The following is a 21,908-nucleotide window of genomic DNA, read 5'->3' on the forward strand; positions in this document are numbered from 1 at the left end:
CCCTCTGGGTAGTTTTTGTTTGGTTTTGTTTTATTTTTATTATTAATAAAAAGCCTGTTAATCTGCATTATTGAGTCCTTTCTCCTTTCATCACCTCAAACCAGACAGAAACCAAATGCACTCATTTGCATTTAAAGGGACACACACAAAAACGGCGGCGTGTATGTATGTGTGTGTTAGAAAATTATCTCTTATGTGGTGATATTAATTTTTAATTTCCATTTTAATTTTAATAAAATTTTACCTTGTCCACATAGTTGGCTATTTCAGCAAGCCTCTGTTTCACTTTCTCCACGTCTTTCCCCTGTTTCTGATACTGAAATGCAAAGGAAAACAAGAAAGTCTTTAAACTGCAGCCAAATGTGTCATTCATTGGCCGACTGTGGTAAATGTCACATGAGGTAATCCATTTTCCACGGGCAGCGGCACACAGATGTTGAGCCAAACATGGCCAGAAGTGTTTGATGTCCAGAATGTCAGTCGGTGGATGTAAAAACGGCTTTTCAAAATAAAAGCACAGATTGGAAATGTGTCACTCATGATTGCTGCCTCTGGGTGTCTAGGGTGAGTGAAAATAATCAGGAAGGAAGCTTTCAATGCTGCAAAATGTACCTTTCCTTAACATCTTCCTGGTTTCAACAGGTACATCTGGAGAAAATAAAGCTCATTCAACAAACCAAATGATTAAGTTTTGTTATTTTCCTTAAAATATCACATGACAGGATATTTGAAAGGCCCCTCAATGACAGAAATAAGTTATTTTGGCAACAAAGCATTTCTTAAAGCACATTAAAAACACTGTTTGACAGGCAAACTACAAAGAGGTCAAGTGATCACAGCTGGGCGTCCTCACTTCCAGCAAACAAACAATCTAATCTTCTTTAACCTTTGACCTCTCACCTCCCTGACTCCCTGAACTCAAAGGGGTCATGACCTTGTATTTACAAAGAGGTCAGGATGTATGGAGCTGCAATGATGTAGTTCAGCTGGTTTTGCTTATTTTAATATAACCATTAAAAACATTTTGTTAATAGAAATTAAGCTGACAAAATAAAATAAACATTAGCTGAAAAACTTCAGCAGATATGTTGCCTTTCTAACTTACTGAAAGTTGAAGTTGAAGTACTAACTGAAATAAAACTAAACATGAAATTAAAATAAATTTAAACTATTTGGAATTATTTGTAAAAACTACAAAAGCACATTTAAAAAATGACTATAAATTAAAGATTTAAAAATACTATAATAGTAATAAAATATACTAAAATAACACTTCAATTGGACATCAAGTGGTGTCCCAAACACAATACCAAAAGTGTTTATAGTGCAATGTTATTTATATTATTCTTTGAGATTTATGAATATTCCCATGAATTCCATTTTTATTATTTGTTGTGGCGTGTTCAGATTCCCAACAGGATTTTCTTAGTCTGAGTGTTTGGTTTCTAAATGCTTCTTGTAATTTGCTGGTTTCATGCTTCTGGCAGCCAGTAATTCAGTGTATAAAACACCACATTGATCTTTGTTGCTCGTGCAACACTATTTTATTCTTTCTTTTAAACGCATGTAGTTTTGTTCTGGTTTTTGAGGACGAGAGCATGTCAACAACCTGTTGACATCTGCATAATTCATCTACTGTAGCTTCTACTAGTTGTGACTAATGAATCCGTGCCAAAATGCTTGTTGATAAACATATCCATATACATACATGCAGGATAATCCGGTTAGCTATTATTTGCACTGAGCATCATTGATGTCTGTGACCCACTTAGAACAGAAATGCATTTCATTTTTGGGTCACGACCAACTGGTTTAGAAGCGCTGATTTGGATGATTGAAGGTCGCAGATGTGTGTGAGGTCAACAGCATCTCTTCATTACCTCGCGGTTGTCTGCGACGATGATCAACTCCACATGCTTGGTGCTGCTCTGGGCGTCTCTTTTATTCTGCAGGGAAAGACAGACAGAACACGATTAAACTTCACCCTCTTCCTCTGAAGGACACAGTTAATAGAGGTTTCACTCAAGAACCTTTATATCCCAATGCCCCATTTTGCTGAGAGACTATATGGCCTTTAAGGCACAGAGGTGATGTCGTCACTTCTCTTCTAAATGTGGCCTCTATTAACAGATCAGAGTGTGATTGAACATCCTCTTCTGGTTTCAGCATTGCCTGCAAAATACATCTGATCTGCAGCGATGTGCGTTCCAGGAGACCGTTCACTTCAGTATTCAGATTGCCTGGCTATCTCATTTACTCGTGTGAAAGACCCACTTGTCTTTTATAGACGTCTTTTTCAAACGCAGAGTCTTACAAGCAGTTCTCACCTACTCATTCGTCGTTATCACTATTTTCCACATTTTAGAATAAAAGTCATCAACACTATGAAATGACACAAATGGAAGTATGGGAACAATATAGTGGAAGTAAATATTATACAAATGAAAATTCTCTTCTTTTGGAGATTTTTTTTTTGTCTAGAGACTCTAAAATAAAATGAAATAATAAAATGAAATAAAATAAAATGAAATAATGAAATGAAATTAAATTAAATTACAAATAAATAAAATAGTGCAATATAAGAAGAAGTCATCAAGTGTGTTTCTTAAAAGTTTGAGTGCTTCAGCTGAGGAGAAAAGTCTTTAAAGTAATTCTCAGCTTTTATGTTTATATAACTCTTTAATTGGTCATTCTTTGGTTTTCAACAATTGCTTTCTCACAATACATGTGGCAATGGCTTGCTTTACACAAATCTAATAAATATTACAAGCCTTCATTAATTCTGCATAGAAATGATGCATATATACCAGTGGTTGTATAATTTCCATCTAGTAAAGTCTTCATAGCTCAAATATAACCGCTAATTTTCATTTCAACACTGGAGTGTAAAAAGGAGGGTGTTATAATTCATGAAAACTAGTAAATCCCCAAGCTGTGAAGTGAACGTCTGCTCTGGAATGAGAATATTCAGGGAAATTGGTCAAGCCGGTCACTAGCTAAACACAACCTTAGACCAGCAAACCGCCTGGTTTAGGCCACAGGGATACAATATTAAGATTAATGAATGAGGTAAGAGTGTTCGAGCCATTCCAGCGTGTTGATAAAACCAAAAACTAAACATCAGCTGGACTGGAGATCATAAAAACCTGCTTAAACCAGCTTAGACCAGCTTAAACCAGCTTAGACCAGCTTAGACCAGCAAACCGCCCGTGTTGAAGCTATTTTTTCTGATTTAGATCCACATGGCAAATCAGATCTCTTGTGTTTTTAGGCTGTTTAAACACATGCAACAGTATCCGATCAGTGACGGATGCTTGTGAAAAAAAATGTATTTGATAGATTCTCGGCTTTATTTAAATAAATATTTACAGTATATAGGACAGGACACACTATCATGAAGGTGACCTTGACTTCAGCATGCATTCAGCATCACTCCTCTCGCTCTCAATGGAAACTGTCTCTTATTGTTTCCAGTGAATGGTTTTCCTTCAATGGGAATAAAAGGCTGGACTCATCTGTGTGAGGCTTCATGTTGAGAAGAATTAGGGTCGTAACGCCTAACAGGCTGTTTCACCTGTGCTGCGGATTTGAAGAGAAAAGCTGATAAGCGTCTAATTGAATAAAAAAACACTTGACTTCCACACAGAGACGATATCGCTGCGCCATGACGTCTGATGAAATGCAGGAGCTTAATTCAGTGAGCAGCAACATCAGGTTAAATCCTTTTCAAGAGAGAATAAAATTATACATCTCAGAAATGACTCTCCAGTGTGTAAAAAGGTGAGTTTGTATTGAGATTCTGACAGAAAGAATCTGGCAGCCTTTACTCACTGACAACATTCAGACACAATGATCATTTCTGCCACATGAAAACACTTCAGCGGCCACGGCGAGAGACTGGATGTGTCCTTAAAGTGACCAAACAAAGAGTGATCTGTGACCTTGTGCATCGCTTTCATGAACCTGTCTGTGATTGGTCAGGCATACTGATAGTCCCGCCCCTAAATTAACATCATTGGCTCAGTCAGTGTTACTGTGTTGGGATGCTTGAGAAACCAACTTTAAAAGCAACCCATTTTATTTACGAAATGTGAGATATTTCAAATAAAATAAATAAAATACAATAAAAATGTTTTTATAAATACAATAAAATAAATACAATAAAACGTGTTTTATAAATAAAGTAATCTTTTATTAAAAGTCATTTAAAAGTCATATTTTATATCAAATATAAAATACAATACAAATGTTTTATGAAAAAATACAAATAAATATAGTGCAAGTCAAGTGTGCAGTAAACTTTATATATATATATAGACCTAAAGCTGGAAGGAAAATCTTTCAAATAGTCTTTTATGGTTATAACTCTTTAAATTGTCATTCTTTGGCCTGTCATTGGTCAAGCAAACAGAGCCAATGCTACCGTCCCAAAGGTAAAGTTACTTCCAGTTGCCAAGGTGTTGCTACGCAGTTGCTAATGTGTTTTTATTTTGATATGTTATGACGTCCTCCTACATGTTTATAATATTCTGGTGTCCCTCTTTTAATCATGATGAGTAAAAGCACAACAACCCTACATTGTTTAAAGCTAAATATTCAGTATTATTCAGAAACATGTCACATTAGAGATTATGTTTCTACACGTAAAGAATGACTATTGGGTGCTGAAAGCTGTAATCTTGGAAGGTTTGTGGTTTTGTTTAACTCACCCTTCTGCTGTGAGAACTGAAGACGGCTCCTGGAGTGTTTGGGTATGAAATATTGTGACCGTGTCCACAGGTTCCCTGGCTGAATTTAAGATGTTCTCCTCTGTAAAGACGATGAGCGTTTCCCTCCTGCATGGGCTCCAGTACATATACTTTATGATCAAGTGAAATCAGTCCCCTGTAGAACGAGGCAATCAACACCATTCAGTTAACATTTGAATTTGTTCATATTACGATTATACATGCAATATACATATACAAAATTATACATATATCATGTAAACATAACAAGAAGTAACCAGAATTAACAATTACAAACAGCATGTATGAATTGTTTTTGGAATATGAGCAACTTGACATGCAGCTTTAATGTCATATAATGTCTTATATTTTCATAATTTGGTTTGACAGTCAATTTTATCTACAAAAAAATTCATATTTGTTAGCATGTGTAAATCGTCCTGTGATAAGATTGTCTCACCATGAACAGTGAAATATAGAAATATGTGTCAAAATAGAATTTATTGAATTTATCTATATGGGCTCTGATTTATTGTCTGGACTATGTACATATTATGTACATACCACCCCCCCCCCCCCCCACAAATGATAAAAAATGTCACACAATCCATTTCTAAATCAGCATCTCTTGGAAATAAAGTAAATCCAACATTTTCAAGCTTTTAAATTAGAAAGCAGGACTTTTACAGGATTTTACCTCGTGCTATGAAATACATTTGTGACATTTTTGTGGAACTACTTTGATCAAATTCTATTATAATTACAGTGCTTTTAGTTTGCCCTCTTATTAATTCAGAGGCCATGCAGAATATTTGCATTTATTTGAACAGCACTTTTCCCTTACCAAAAATGTGTTCAGATGCACTAATATTTTATGATTATTCAGAACTACACGCAGAAAGACACAGAAAAAAGGTGAGGGAAGAAGCTTTTAAAATAATAACACAAAATGGCAAATAAATGTGAGAAAAACTCTTCTATGAGAGGAAGTGGTTTCTCGTTTTCCCACAATATAAGACAGCGTGACGCTTTGGAAAGCGGCTTAGTTCAGCATCCAAGCCACTGTTGGTCAGCAGACGGTCCATTTTGTACGATATTTGGCTAAATAAATCTTCCCCCGAGCTCTAATATTCCCGCTCTGTGGTTTTTGGATCCGCATCCGCAAACCTTTCTCACACTTTCGAGTCGGACGCTGAATTTAAGTGACATTCTCCTCTGTTGGGAAACGGCCAGTGCTTTGGGCTTTTCCAGAAGTTTCAAAACTGCATTCCCCACTGCACGAGATCCCTGTGGAAACCCCACTCGCCAAAAAAATCAGCAGCAATTTGTTTTGGCCCGATTGGCGAGCGACTTCGTTTCAGTCGGAGGAGACCTTCACATGTGTGTGTCTGCCAGGCCGAGAGAGACAGGTTAATGCGGCACAAAGAGTGAGTCAAGGTGAAATAAAGAGCTGAACAATAAGTGCTGTGGCTCTGGGGACAGAGATATGTTTTGACGCTTTATCACACTCATAAATCCTGCATGTCCTGGCTGCTCTCATTCTCCCTATAGGTTGAAGTGTGAAAATCCTCTTTTTGCATCTCTTGTGGCACATGATATAAAGTTATTACGGTGATGCTCTGACAGAAACTATTATGGGACAACTTTCCTCCTTTATAGCTGAATCAGATTTGTTTCATAATTGATGAACTCTGCAACACTGACACAGTTATTGAACGGAAGTGAATCAACACTGATCTGACTTGAGCTGAATAATGACTATTGTCTCTGTAGAGCTTTTAATTAGTTTCATATTTGATGAAGTTTGCATCATTGATCATTTTTTTCCTGTTGATCACTGTGAAGTTTTCACTAGGGCTGTCACTTATGTGAAAAAATAAGACGTTTCCATTTTAAACGCCAAATATAGGCAAAAAACTAAAAGGCATTAGGATGAACGTAAAGAGGGCGCTTGAGACACGCACAAGTCAGCAATATTCCTGATGATTTATTGGCGTGAAGTTTCGTGCACGATGACAAACAGGAGTGCAACATTCTCGAAAAACAATAAGCAGAGTGGACTGCCATAACATCAATGAAACACATCACTGCAGGCTTCAACATGGCTGTGTTTACAGTTAGAAATCTCAAACAAATTTCGCCTACGTAGGCGATTGTAGACCGTAGCCCGAATCTGTATATGTAGGGCCTATGCATGAGACTGTCTGAATACCGGCAGAATTCACATTTCACAAGCGTCCACTAGAGTGCTTGTTCATAATTAAAACAGGAACCGTAAAGTGTCTCTGGAGGATGGCGAACTTCACACGTCGTTATTAAGATGCCCTTTCCTCGGGCCATTCTTGACTTCAGTCCCTAAGCTCATCATGGGAAGGCTGTGAGGTGAAGTCAAGGTACAAATTGTCCCATGTAGGAAGGGCATGACCGCTAACTCACCTGAGTCCTGTACAGGTGCTGAGGCTGACCTCTGACCCCAGGTGTCCCTCCACCTCGCCATGATAATAGCAGTGAATCTGGGACACAAAAGACAGGAATCTGCACATTCTTTCTTCACAAGTCAACATTCTTTCTTCTTGCCATTTTAAATGTAATTTAATAAAAACATTTATTTTATTTAATTACTGTTGGCCAACACAGTAGTTTAAAAAGAAATGTTTTATAATAAAACAAATCTGAAGCAATGACGAAACAAAACCATTTCCTTTTTAAACTACTGCCGTTAAATAGCCAATTGTGAAATAATAGTCAGAAAAACTGTTTCCTGAACCTTTGGACAAAATATATATATAAAAAAAAAGTTTGCATATGAATTTTATTTTGAGTATCACATATGATACATCATGCTTTTATGGCTATTATGATATTATATATTGATATTATGGCTTGAAAGGAGGGAACAAAACACCAATTGTATTCAGAGGCCCAAACTGAGCAAAAAATGTAGAATTTAGTGCAGTTGCTGATATTTATATGGGAAAAGATGAAATTTTGATGCTTGTAATGTAAATCAATGAGATCTATAGCAGAAAATGTTTAAAAATATCAGTCGTCTCTATATCTGCTAATAATATGTCTTAGTAAGATGATATTTACATGCTTAGTTTTATGGTCAGCTAGTTTTTATTGTGTTGGGCAAAACATATGCAATGCAATACAATGATGATTGAGAGATGAATAAATAAATGTTCCTCTAAACCTGTGTTTCATATATGATACTCACATTTGAACAGGATTTTTCTTTGTTTTGAAATATTACTACCAATATAATAAAAAAAATTATATTGGTAGTAATATTTCAAAACAAAGAAAAATCCTGTTCAAATGTGAGTATCACTTTATAAAAATCAGTAAATATTTCACAGCAAACTTTACTTTCTAAAAAAGTATAAACTATCAATCAGACGACAAAAGGCATTTAGAAGATTGTGATTTTGATCACATTGATCATTTAGAGGCCTTAGAAATTTGCATGTCAAAATATGATACAGTAAGCTTTATACTATTGTGACAACATGCCCCATTATATGTGTGTTAGATGACCAACTTTTTCAGCTGCCTTGTATCTGGAGGTATATTTCTCATTCGTTTTCTCAAAATGCAAGACAAAAAAGCCATGAACCAAACCAATCAGATCTGAGATGATTTGAGGGAAAAAAACTTTGAAAACAACCTGAAGAAAAACAAAACAAAAGATTACTTTCATTCTTTTATGATGGAATGAACTGCAATCAGATGAAACACTGCGAATGACATAATCAAATCAGATTAAAGCATGTTGACTGAAATCTCTTGACCGTACGTAAGGGTTAAACCAGAGCGCATGGACGTGCTTCACACACCGAATGTGCATTTCAGGGATTCGCTCCATTAGACTGCGACTGTCATCCCTAAAGCTTTGACGTGTGTATGTACGCAGCGAGAGGCACTTCAGGACGAAAGTAGTTTTGTCTGAGGAAATGAGCAGCACTTGTCTGGTTTGGACTGGGAACGGAGCTGGCACAGATTCCAAGAGCTTCATCCCTCTGAAAGCTCCTGTTCTCTCGGTCTACAGACCTCAGAAAGAAACATATTGTCCTGTTTCCAGCCGTGGCTCAATGGTTTTACTTTTCCTTTTTTAAAAAGACATTTCCATTTCTGAGCCCTTTCCTGTTGAAACGTGTTTTAAAGACTTTATCCCGTAACCACAGTGTAAACATATCACAAAAACAGCATATAAAGCAATGTAACAGTAGCCGCGTTTCCATTACCCTTCAAATCGCGCAAATTGAAATTGCGAATTGAAAATACGCCCAATGGAAAAACGTCAATTTAGCAAAAACTCCCATTTATCACAAAAATAGTTTTGGTTTTTCAGGCAATTCGAAAAAGAAATATTTCGCAAAACTGCAGTGGAAACAGTTTTTGCGCATTTACAGGTCACCTAACGTAGATGACGCAGTGTGTTTGGACAGAATACGAGATAGAGTTCTTTATTAAATTCATAATTTAGAAGAATTACAGGAATAATGGATTCTAAACCTCAAAGAAATGGCACAATCAAGACCTCGAAGCAGAAATGAGGGAGAAACACCCAGAAACACCTCATATGTGCTGCTCACAAGTAAGGGTTGTTCCTATACCATTAATGATTGGATAACACACATACGTCTCCTTCCATTAATAATAATGGTCAGTGCAGTGGCTGAGATGCATAAACCTACCAATGTCCGTTGCTATGATTTTTGGAACGACTTATCGCGAGAGGAAAAAATGAAGTTTTAGTCACATAACATCGGTTAATGGAAACGTCATTTCGCAATAGTTTTTTGTCGACGTTTAGAAAGAGTTTTGCGCGAATCTGTAATGGAAACGCGCCTAGTGATTTCACCCAGGGTGTTGTTGGGCATGATGCAAAGATTTTATAAAACAGTTAAGCAGAAGAAATATGATAAAAAATAAAATTACTCAAAATAATAATAATCCCCAAAACAGCTCCACCATTTAACATAGTGCATTAGCATGAATAAAGGCTTTTCTCATATACTAATATAGTGATAATGGAAATTTAACACAAAAACGAATGCTTAGCAAATAGCTAAAGTTAGATTGGTTTCATGGTTACCAATCAATCAAATATATGCTCATATATATATATATGCAAATATATGTAATATGCTCATCCAATCAGATTTCAGAGAGAGAACTGTCTGTTTTATAATGCTCATTTTAGTACACCAGTGACATTGGGGTTATTTTAACAGCATGACCTGGTGTAAACTACAGTCCTCAATATATCTTTGAGTCTCAGTCAAAGCAACACGAGGGAATCCATCACTGCACATGAGCCATGGTGTCTGTCAGAGCATTGTTTCCTGGGAGCCGTCAGGCAAAAAACACACTCCACTTCCATTAAAAAAGAAAACACACAGAGCCACAGACCTGTCAGCTGCATGAAAAGCATAACTCTATAAGTATACTGAATGAAAATATGAATGTTGAACACTGTGTGGATTTGCATCATTGTTTGCGTGCTACTCTAAAAAACTACTAAGGAATTGGTTTATAATTCCTGATGATAAATATAATAAATTGCATGAATTACCTTTGGCAGAAGCTGGCACTGAAAGCACAATTCATATAGTTTATCATGTCAATGTCAATGATGTAAAGGGTAACACATGGTGTGCGGCTCAGATCCAGTGTTAAATCACTTGGTCACTTCATTTAACATTTAATTTAATATTCAACAATAATATTGATCTGCCTGCATTGACACTATTATACAAGATCTGAACTGAGCTGGACGATGACATCACGGTTTACTCCAGAGCGGCTATATATATATATTGGTTTAGGTTAGTTAAATTTAATTATGCATAATTAGTTATTACTATAGTAACTACATGTAACATACAGTATGCAACAAGGACATAAAATAAAGTGTTACCTATAATAAAATAAAAAAATATATATATACAACAACCATTGTCAGTTTATCATTATTAAAAGTAAATTTTTTATTGTTTTGATGAATATTTCCATTTTAGATTTCTTTATGTAAGCTATTTGTAATCTAAAGTTGACTTTGTATTTCACAAACTCCAGAAGACCATGCATTGTACATGCACTTTCAGTGTATACACTAGGTTTATCAGATAAAAACTCATCTCACAACCTAAAATGAGTTTTCTAAGTCATTCTTAATCACGTAATATATCTGCGATTAAAGTGTTGCTCGGGTGTTGGGCAGCGTCCGACTGGAGCTACAGGAGTCCATGAGTGAGTCCAAACGGGCCTCAGAGGAGTTCTGCTTAAGGATGAAATAATGGCACCGCACATACAACCATAAAACAGACTTAATGAAAGGCAGAGGAGGTCTGGGAGAACAGACACACACTGACACACTCCTGAAGTCTTTCTGGAACAGAACACGAGCCCATAACTCCCTACACTCTGAGTGAATACACTCCATCTGCCCCAGCGGCCCTGGATCCCATCAGATCAGCACAATTCATCCAGATTACAGCGCAAAACATGCCGTTCTGTTGCCTGGTGCACAAATGTTTGGACACAGCAAATAAGTCAATCAGATAACAAATAAACTTTGTTTTAGGGCCGTGCGTATATGATCATGAAATAAGAAATAAGTCAAGCACATTTTGTGTGAAATATTTGCACGTTATTTACACACAAAATGATGAATTTGAAATTATGAAAACTCAGAGCTGAACATGGATGGATGGATGGATGGATGGATGGATGGATGGATAGATGGATAGATGATGGATGGATGGATGGATGGATGGATGGATGGATGATGGATGGATGGATGGATAGATGATGGATGGATGGATGGATGGATGGATGGATGGATGGATGGATGGATGGATGGATGGATGGATGGACAGATGGATAGATGGATTTGTATTGCATTGAAGGTATACATTTTTAAAGAATGTACTTTCTTCTGAACAACCTCCCAAAACCTAGACAGTAAAATTTAAATTTGTATATGAGTAAGTGTGTGTGTGTGTGTGTGTGTGTGTCATCAATCTCTGCACTCAGGTTGACAGAGCATTTGTCTTGTTTTGTTCTGTTCCTCCCAAATCAGTTTGTGAAGGCCAGATTCAGCTCTGCTCCCCCTGATGACACTCGGGTCGAGAAGTGCTGCTGTTTCTGGGTGACCTGCAACTCTCGTTTCCCATCAAAACAAAGCAGGACGCATATTGCCTCACACTGTTGAGAAAATCTACGGAACAAGCTGAAATAGTCACAGTGGTTTATGAAATCTCACCATACGGTGTTGTGAAACACCATATCTAGTGTTTAACAGACCCTTACTGGAGCATGATGGGAATATTGAGTTTCTTTCTTTCTTTCTTTTTGAAACTACATTTCAGTGGCTTTAGTCTGTTGCTATGCTGTTGCTGGGGTGGTCTAAATGGCTTTAGACTGTTGCTATACCGCTGCTAAGCTGTTGCTATGGTGGTCTAAATGGCTTTAGACTGTTGCTATACCGTTGCTATGCTGTTGGGGGGGGGGCACGGGGTGGCACTGGCCCCTCCTGGAATATGATTGGCTCCCCCCTGGTGACCCCACAACATCATTGGGCTAGATTTACTGTCAACATGACAATGCCCAATGCCATTGGATCAGAGCGCTGTCAATCACTGCTTGATTTGTGATTTGCAAAGCGGAATCACTGTTCCGCGTTTTCAAACAGATGAGAGAGACACCTCGACACGTCACTGTTTATGGTTTATATACACACTCAATTACAGTATATATTTTGAAATATCGCTTTGTATGTTAGGCTGATTACTTTCATGTGTGACTGATCAAGCTATTGTATGTCACCAGTAATGTTAGATTAGCTAACGTAACTTTGTCAGACTAACGTTACTGAATAGAGAGGACTTGTCAGTGTTATTCAGTGGCAGCGCGTCTGGGGTCTAAGGTGTTTTTGGGGCCCTTGGGATATTTTGACATGCCCTGACATTTGTGCTTTTTTCAGTTATTTATAAACATGATAATGGCAAAGGTGTAAATTCACTCTATATAGCACAAACAGGGCTACCATAATATGTAAGCAACATGAATGTAGATGTTTGTATTTTTAAGAGAATAATGTTTATGCGTGGTTATTGGAAAAAATAAAAATGAAAGTTGCTGAAATAAGACCACAAAACTCATACTAAATATGTCCCACCCACTCTGCATAATGAGCCATTCATTCAGGTGTGACACTGACTGAGCCACAATGCAAGGACAAAAGATATATTTAGAAGAAGACTTATATTGACCATTTAAGATTTTGCTTACATCTATCTTGTAAATATGTTTTGCTATTTTATTAAAAAGGTTACAATTACAACAATAATTACAATTTCAACAATATTTCAAGTGTACTCTTTCTTTGTAAAAAAAATGATTATAAGCCTACATTTTATCATATGTATTCATTAGTTTGAATATAGCCAACATTGGAACAGCTAACATCTTAGTTGATGACTTTATTTTTGACAAAAATAGTATTTTATATATATATATATATATATATATATATATAACATATGAGCAGAAATTGCTAAACAAAAGCTTATTTGATGTGGCAGTATATTCTAGAGTAAAAACTGTACCCAAATCTAGTCAACAAAATGTTGTCTTTCATATTTCGCCTGTCTGTAACGTTGTTTTTATGAAATATTAGGGCATATAAATGTTAATTTGCAGTTTAATACGTTGCTTATACAAATAGCCTACATTTTATTTCAACATATTTCAGTCGATTTTTACTCATCTCAGTATAGCAATACAGTTTGCTAAAACATCATCATTCATTCACACACAGAAACGCGATTTAAATTTAAACTGTCTTTTTGCGAGCTGTGGTAAACAGCGCGCATCTCTGTCGTTCATCCATTCACAAACAGAAACGCGATTCACTTGAGAAGGAAAAAAACTTACTACAGTATTCCTCAGCTCAGTCGGATATAGCTCAGCCCACCATCTATATTAGGGCACTGGGCATTGCAAAGATTTTTGAAATCGTGCTTAATATTTTCTAAACAAGTATTTATTTCCAGTTGAATTTTCTGGAAAAAAAAATCCTTTTTCTTTTTTGTAGGATTGCTGATAGCATGTGTTTTCTTCTCATAAAGTGTTTTGGCTCAAGCAGTCTGGCGGGGAAATGGGTCGGCCCGCTGGAGAGCAGATTGAGGATGACGGGGTCAGTGATTCAGAGGTGCTCCTCAGAGGTTTGGACTTACATGCCTTCAGGGCTCAATGTGTCTGTTGCGCTGACTAGTAATCTGAGCTGCAATCTAAACGCTTAAAACACACAGAGGTGCATCATGGGTGGTTCCTGCTCTCCTGGTGGCCCTCGTTTGACCGCCTCTCCTCTAAAGCTGTTGACACAAGATCATCCAGCAATCGCTGAGGGCGGAGATCAGTGATATTATGGGATCTTAACTGCAGGTCTGGTTTAGGTAAAATAGAAGGTCTGCCTTAATGATACTGCCTTAAAATTGGACACAAACCATGCAAAAAAGACCAAAGAACCCTTAGCATACTTCCTACATTAGTAGCTTGTTAAGTTTAGGAACAGAGCTTACATTTTTGTAAGGGACCGTCTCATAAAAACCAGTTCCACCTGATTCAGCTCCACAGACTAACCAAGAGTTTTCTGACAAACCATCAACCCAGCAGCTCAAATTAAACACTTTTCCAAGGAGAATAACAAGGGCTTGTTTCAGGAAGTGCACATGGCCATGTGTTCGGTGGGCGTAGGGTTTAATCTGGATGGAAACAGTGGTCGCTTGTAATCTTACCGTCACATTCGGTGAGGTGGTGACGGCACTTCCGTCCTCCAGGTAGTGTGTTTCTGTGTAGTGACTAGCAAACAACCCTCTGCAACACAAACACACAAACAAGTTACATTCACTCATTTCCACAAGTCATTTATTTTCTTGGTTTCATGTTCCTGGTCTTACTGTGAACATAACAATGCATTTTTTTGTCTTCAAAACTTGCTCGTTTTTGAAACAAAAGTTATTTTTCAGCTAACACCACTAAAATGAAGTTCCGCCCACTTTCACTCAGAAATGTGTTACGTTATGAAAAGTAAGAAAGTGTGAAAGTAAGATGAGTTGAGTTGAAAATGTTGTATGGTGAAACCAAGAATCTGTATCCTCCTTTTTTTTCCGTATAATGTGTATGTATGTAGTGGTTAGCAAACTACCCTCTGCAACACAAACACACAAACAAGTTACATTCACTCATTTCCTCAAGTCATTTTACTTCAAAATTAAAGGGGTGGTATAATGCCATTTTCACAAGTCTCTGATGTCCCCAGAGTGAAGTTTTAGCTCAAAATACCCCACAGATATTTTTAGATAACATGTTAAAGTTGTCACTTTTTGAGGTTGACCAAAAACACACCGGTTTTGTGTCTGTTCCTTTAAATGCAAATGAGCTGCTGCTCCCGGCACAGGGGGCGGAGCTTCAACAGCTTGTGTCCTTTTACCTCACACACACTTTTAGCCTTTTATGTTCAAACCGAAGTCAGAAAGATGGAGAGACTCAAGAAGAAGTGACAACATGTAGACAACATTTCTGATTGGTTAGTTGGTGAATTTATGTAGCTGATGTGTAGTTATCTTCTAGTCATTGATTAGCATATTCTGTCTTGATAATCTATAAATCGTGTTCCCGGGGGCGGGGTTTATGTAAATTCTAGGGTTGGTGATGTCACTAAATCGGGAGGAAGCTTGTGTAGTCCCTACCAGCCATTTGTTGTAGTTCTTAAAAAGCAATTTCTTTAAAAGCAAATATCTCCCTTTGCTTTGAACTTTGAGTGTCGTAACTTTGCAGATGTTGTTTATGCTCAAACAGCAACATTACACACTAACTAAAGTTAGAAAAGTGAAATCATATTCAACCACCCCTTTAAGTATTTATTTTCTTGGTTTCATGTTCCTAGTCTTTGAACAATGCATAGCACTTGCTCATCTCTGAAACAAAAGTTATTTTTCAGCTGACATCACTAAAATGAAGTTCCGCCCACTTTCACTCAGAAATGTGTCACGTTATGAAAGTAAGACGAGTTGAGTTGAGTTGAAAAAGTTGTAGTGTGAAACCAAGAATCTGAATCCTCCTTTTTTTCCTGTATAATCCGATCAGCAGCAAATGATCACGGATCAAAGACGGCTACAGAGATCCCCTCATCCTGTGAAAGGATGCCCTAATTCTCTCTCTTCCTCTCTCGCCTGCTGAGATAATGTTCTGATCAGACCATTACTAACATCTGCACTCGATCGGCCCTCATGCAGCTGTGCTTTCTTAACCAGAACTGCCCGAGAGAAAGTGACAAACTCATGAAGACGATTACAGCACTGCTGAGTCAGAGAACAACAACCTCCCTGAAAAACACACAGACTTCCGAAAGTGGAAAGTCTGGTTCACTTCATTATCCAAGTCAACATTTCCAGGAATAGACCGTCTATGTTTGGGGAGGGTTAACCTAAAATCGATGACACCACACAAAAAATCTGTTCAGTTTGAATGTTAAAATGTAAAACTCATTACACACTAGTTTTCAACTTCCAGGAGAAATTTGTTGTTCATCTCTTCTCGCCAAACTAAATCGAATTAGATGATCTTAAAGCCGACTCCGTGTGGAGGAAATCAATGAAAACCTTGCAGTGAATTTACAATGAAATATGAATGTTTTCCTGATACACTTTAAGTTAACAATAGCTTTTAGTATCTGAAAACCCCATCAAGGTGCTGTACTGCACCCTCAAAGAACTAGAAAATGAATTTAATTGATTTTTTTAAAAGATTAGACAGATCTTATTATTGAATGTAAATGTCTAATGCATTGTTCTGACAGCTGGAAAATTGCTTTCTGATTAATGTTTATTATAAAACCGATATTTCCTATCCTGGATCGCGTCCTGAATGCTGATTGGTCATTACATTATTACATCTGTGCTTACACAGAGTATCATTAAAAAGTTTGGGGTTGGTAAGATGTTTAATTTTTTTTTTTTTTTTTTGAAAGAAGTCGCTTATGCTTACCATTTATTTGATGAAAATGACAGTAAACACAGTAATAATGTGAAATATTATAACAATTTAAAATAACTGTTTTCTATTTGAATATGTTAAAATGTAATTTATTCCTGTGATCAAAGCTGAATTTTACTCCAGTCTTCAGTGTCACATGATCCTTCAGAAATCATTCTAATATGATGATTTAAAACATTTCTGATTATTATCAAAGTTGAAAACTGTTGTGCTGCTTTAAATGTTTGTGAAAACCCTGATACATTTTTTCAGGATTCTTTGATGAATAGAAAGTTCAAAAGAACAGCATTTACTTGAAACATAATTCTTTTGAAACATTACAAATGTCTTTGCTGTCACTTCTATTATATTTAATGCATCTTTGCTGCATAAAATCAATTAATAAAAACATAAATAAATCTTACTAACCTAAACTTAAACTTTTGAGTGCACTTGATTTATCTACTGTGCAATCAGATACCAATCATTAACTTCAGTTTAAGAAGGAATCGTTTCTCTTCTTAATGAATTTCCTCATGTTTGAATCATGTTGTGCATTTTGTGTTATGCATTTTTTAAAAGACACTTGAGGACAAGTGAATATAGGAATTTTAAAGGGGTTGCAGGAACTCAGCCGTGACTCTATTCTAACCTCTTGTCCCTTATCGCTTAATTATAATGGAAGGATGTTTAATTGGTCTCACCTCGCACTGTTCACGGCTTACAGGACTGTTTCACACAGTAAATGGGATTAACAACACATGTAACTACAAAACAGCATTTGGCAGTGGTGTCTAAAAAAACAGGAAGAGACGAGATGTCTTGAAATCTGCCATGCGATCACAGATGTTCTGACAGATGTTGCTCTTCTGATCACAGATGCAGCAGAAGCTTTTACAAGCAAGTCTTGAAGAAGCAGCAAACCGATCTGAGGTCTGAACCGCGGCCATAACGATTCCCTCAGGTGGGGTTTGGAGGCATAAGGTTGAGGCAGGAGGGTCAACTCAACATATGCTTGAGACGCTGGAGACCGTAAAGGCCAAAATGGGAATTATCCTTTTCTTTTCAAGCGCTAATTTGAGCTTTAGCTTAGTAAAGAATATTGACAAATCAACTTCATGACTTTTCTATGACTTTTCCAGCCATTTGTAATGGTTTTTAAAAGGATTTTTATAGAGAATGCACTCACAAAGAACAAAAAAATATAGGCAATGGATATAACATTATTATATACATTTGCAATGACTGTTGGATTCTGCAGTGCATTTCCATTAAAAGGAACATCTAATACCTTCCATAAACTACTAAACAAAAACTACTTCTTCTCTATCGAATCAATCAATAATGTTTTTCAATCATAAGACTAAAGACGCCAATGATGTGTGTGTGCGCACTTCATAATGGAAGATTTATTCATTTAGCAGATGCATTTATTCAAATCAGCTTACAAATGAGGAAAAATACAAACTCATTAATCATTAGGAAAACTTCTAAAAGAAACTTCCAAAATCAGCGAGAGAAATACTAAATGTATTCTGCATTTACAAATGAAACTTAGTTTTAGTCCCTCTACTAGCAGACAATTAGTCTCACAGTCGCCAACTCTCTTGGAATATAGTCATATGGACCACGACCACTTTTATGTTACTCTTGTGACATTTTAGGGAGCTTTTAGTGTTTGCAATCTACTGAATTTTCATTTTTGGGCGAACTTATACTATGTCACATCATCCCGCCACTACTAAGCGAGATCCATCCCAACTCCTCATTACATCTCATTAGATCATCATATGGCATCACTACCATGTCCTTGAGAAGATCTAGTTCCAGCGCAACAAACATTCAGTGGCTCAACGAGAAGTTAAAAATGACAAACAACCAAAAAAGTATTATGTTTCTGTGGCCATTTTCTAATTTATTCTTCAATTATTCACACGAGCAGAGACCAAGCAGAGCGAAAGATTACCATGTAGAAAAAAAGAGAAATACCTTTCATGCTGTGGAAAGACGACTGCAGCAAAGCCACAAGCAGAAAAAAACTAATCAAATCATCAGTCACTAGGGGAAAAAGACACAGCAGGGCGCTGTTGTTTCCCCTGGTCACTTAATGCTTTGTGTTCTCGCAAGATAACAAACTAGAAAGGGACATGACAGGAGTGGAATAAAAACAACAAAAGAGGTTTCTCTTTCAAGCATAGAACTTAAAGGAACGGTTCACCCCAATATGAAAATGCTGTCGTTTTTTTTTACACACCCTCATGCCATTTAAACCTGAATTATGTTAATCTGTTTTCTTCATAGTCTTCAACACTTCATAGTCATTGCATCTGTCAAGCTCCAAAAACCCCACCTTAAAACCATTATAGAAGCAGTCCAGTGTGTGTTAAGTTACATGACAACATCATGTGATGAACTAGCCTAGAAATCTAGACGCACCCTAGCGGCAGCAAAATGTATTTTGCAGCCAGGGGGGTCTAGCAACTCTCAATAGACCTTCTAGCTGCAAAAACCTAAATTGGGTCAGGCCAATCACGTCGTGTATAGAGTAGGCGGGGGCGGGCTTAACATATGACGACAGAGTTGCGACGGCTGCCACTTGAAAACAAAGAATGACGGCTGCTGATGGAGAACAATGGTCTTTCGAAACGGCTTTGGCCGCGACTCTGGAGGACTTGGAGTTAAGTTTTTCTTTGAGAAAAGAGCAAAGAACGGCACTTAAGTCATTCTTAAAAAAAGGAATATGTGTTCGTCGTTTTGCCGGCCAGATATGGCAAAAGTTGAATCTATCAACTAACTAGCTCCGCTGTTGGGAAAACGCTCTGGTTGGTTTAAGCGCTGTCCTATTGCGTGCAGGAATTTGAAAGACAGCCGTTTATCCCGCCCCTCGGATTAAACCGCGTCTATGGTGAGTTTCCAGACCAAAAAAAAGAAAAAAAAAAGAAGAAGGTAATCTCACAATTCAGACTTTTTTTCTAATTGCATGATATAAGTCAGTCTTTTTTCCCTCAGAATTGCGAGTTAATATCTCATAATTCTGAGAAAAGAAGTCAAAATTGCAAGATATAAACTCGCAATTGTAAGAAAAAAAGTCTTGCGAAATAAAAAGTCACTACCTTTTACATTTTTTTTATTCCGTGCCGGAAACAAGCTTCCATGATATATGCTATGTAAAGACTCTTACAGAAAGGAAAACAGCATGAATGTCAGGTTGGAACAAGATGAGGGTGAATCTCGACAGAATCAGCTATTACTTTAACACTGCCCCTGGCAGCTTTAAATGAAGAACAAACTGGAGCACATCAGCTTAAGTTTATTTACATGTGCATCCTGATGTGGAGTAACAGAGACACACACACATCCAGACTGGAAGCCCGCCATTCGCTAGAGAAAGAAAGATAGACAAAAGAGAGGGGAACGAACGACAAGGGGGGGTTGGATGGGGACAGAGTTTCTGCTCAAATTACTTTCCAGTCCTTGGCTGACTAAACGTGAATTCAGTGAACTCGTGCCCATCCTGTCAAGGACAAAACACAGTTTTTTCTTCATGCTACTTAGGAGAAATCAGGTCACGAGTCACGACTCATTCCAGAGCGTTTCCTCTTGCACAGAAATGAGTTCCTCTTTATCATCTTACACATCTGGAGTGTCCTCTTATCTGATAATTGGAAGATGGATCAGTAATGCAGAGTCTCTATTAAATACCTCTGTTTAGCACTGCTAAATGAATAATACCTCAAATCATGCGGCTTGTTGGGGAGATGTGTGCTGTTACTTCTATAAGTAATCAGACTTACAATTCTGCCAGGAGAAAGATAAAAAAAATTATAATCCCCACAGACTTTTAATATAGACCATAATATCCCAAAGACTTGGGGCTTTTTGACTTGGGCCAATAAGAAAACACACATATGATGGGTTTCCATGTCTTATGGGGACTTTCCATAGACATAATGATTTTTATACTGTACAAACTGTATATTTTGTTCTCTAACCCTAAACCTACCCATCACAGAAATCTCTCTGCATTTTTAGATTTTCAAAAAACATAATTTAGTGTGATTTTCCTCATGGGGACCAAAAAATGGCCACACAAGGACAAGGATTTTGGATGTTGCCATCACACACACACACACACACACACACACACACACACACACACACACACACACACACACACACACACACACACACACACACACACACACACACACACACACACACACACACACGTTATAGAAACCACAAGGCAACACCCTAGCGATTACCCAGATCACATACCTGAGCTTCTGTTTACCACAACTGATGTGTGAGTTGATCAATGTTTATATGTGAATAAAAGCTTAAATTCAATGTGTTCATCATATAAAGAGATTGAGTCTCTCCAGAAAATTTGGACTAAACCGCTCAATTCATTTGGATTCGTTTTACGATCTCTTTATGAACTTTTTGAAGTGTCAAAGTTTCAATGGAGGGACAGAAAGCTCTCAGATTTCATCAAAAAGATCTTCATTTGTGTTCTGAAGATGAACGAAAGTCTTATGGGTTTGGAACGACATAAGGGTGAGTAATTCATGCCAGAATTTAAATTTTTTGGGTGAACTATCCCTTTAACATGAATCTATTACCTCAACTTGCACAATGTAAATCTGCTGAGGTCATTTTAAACTTAAGACACGTTTCCAGCATCAAACATCTGCTTTGGAAATAATGCAAAACATCACATCCAGACGATCTAGAAGAGAGACCAACACTGAAATGTAACAAAAAAATATATTTTTTAAGGTGAATATTCTTCTCTCTGAACCCTGACAGACGGTTACATTGCCAATTACAGAAACTCTATTTTAGCAATTTATAGGCCTTTAAACTAATGTTCTGGGTTTCATTACAAAGTACAGCCCTCTGTTGACAGCATGTGTGGCATAACGTCAATCACCACAGACAATCATGGCAAAAACTGAAGTTACAGGTTTGGAAAAACCAAAGCATACTTTCAGCAAACCAAACCATTTTTTGCTACTTTCTAAATTATAAAGTACATTTTGTCATCAGCAGAGTCAGTCCTCAAGCTCGGTTCCATAACAAGTTTCAATGAAGGTATCTGATTTCTAAATGACTCACAGGAATAAACCA

General features: G+C 37.1%; 1 protein-coding gene across 1 annotated transcript in view; it reads right to left on the minus strand.

Annotated features, from left to right (window-relative positions):
* The window catches only part of adam12a (ADAM metallopeptidase domain 12a), a 125,325-nt gene that overhangs the window by 42,126 nt on the left and 61,291 nt on the right, over positions 1 to 21,908 (minus strand). Inside the window, exons 4-8 of the mRNA XM_084135398.1 lie at positions 14,537 to 14,615; positions 7,164 to 7,240; positions 4,710 to 4,884; positions 1,881 to 1,946; positions 245 to 316 (exon numbers count right to left, since the gene is read on the minus strand). Of these exons, the coding sequence (XP_083991524.1) occupies positions 245 to 316; positions 1,881 to 1,946; positions 4,710 to 4,884; positions 7,164 to 7,240; positions 14,537 to 14,615 (469 nt within the window). The remainder of the gene's footprint in view (positions 1 to 244; positions 317 to 1,880; positions 1,947 to 4,709; positions 4,885 to 7,163; positions 7,241 to 14,536; positions 14,616 to 21,908) is intronic.

This window comes from Abramis brama (assembly GCF_963993115.1).
Source record: "Abramis brama genome assembly, chromosome: 14".
NCBI classification, from domain to species: domain Eukaryota; kingdom Metazoa; phylum Chordata; class Actinopteri; order Cypriniformes; family Leuciscidae; genus Abramis; species Abramis brama.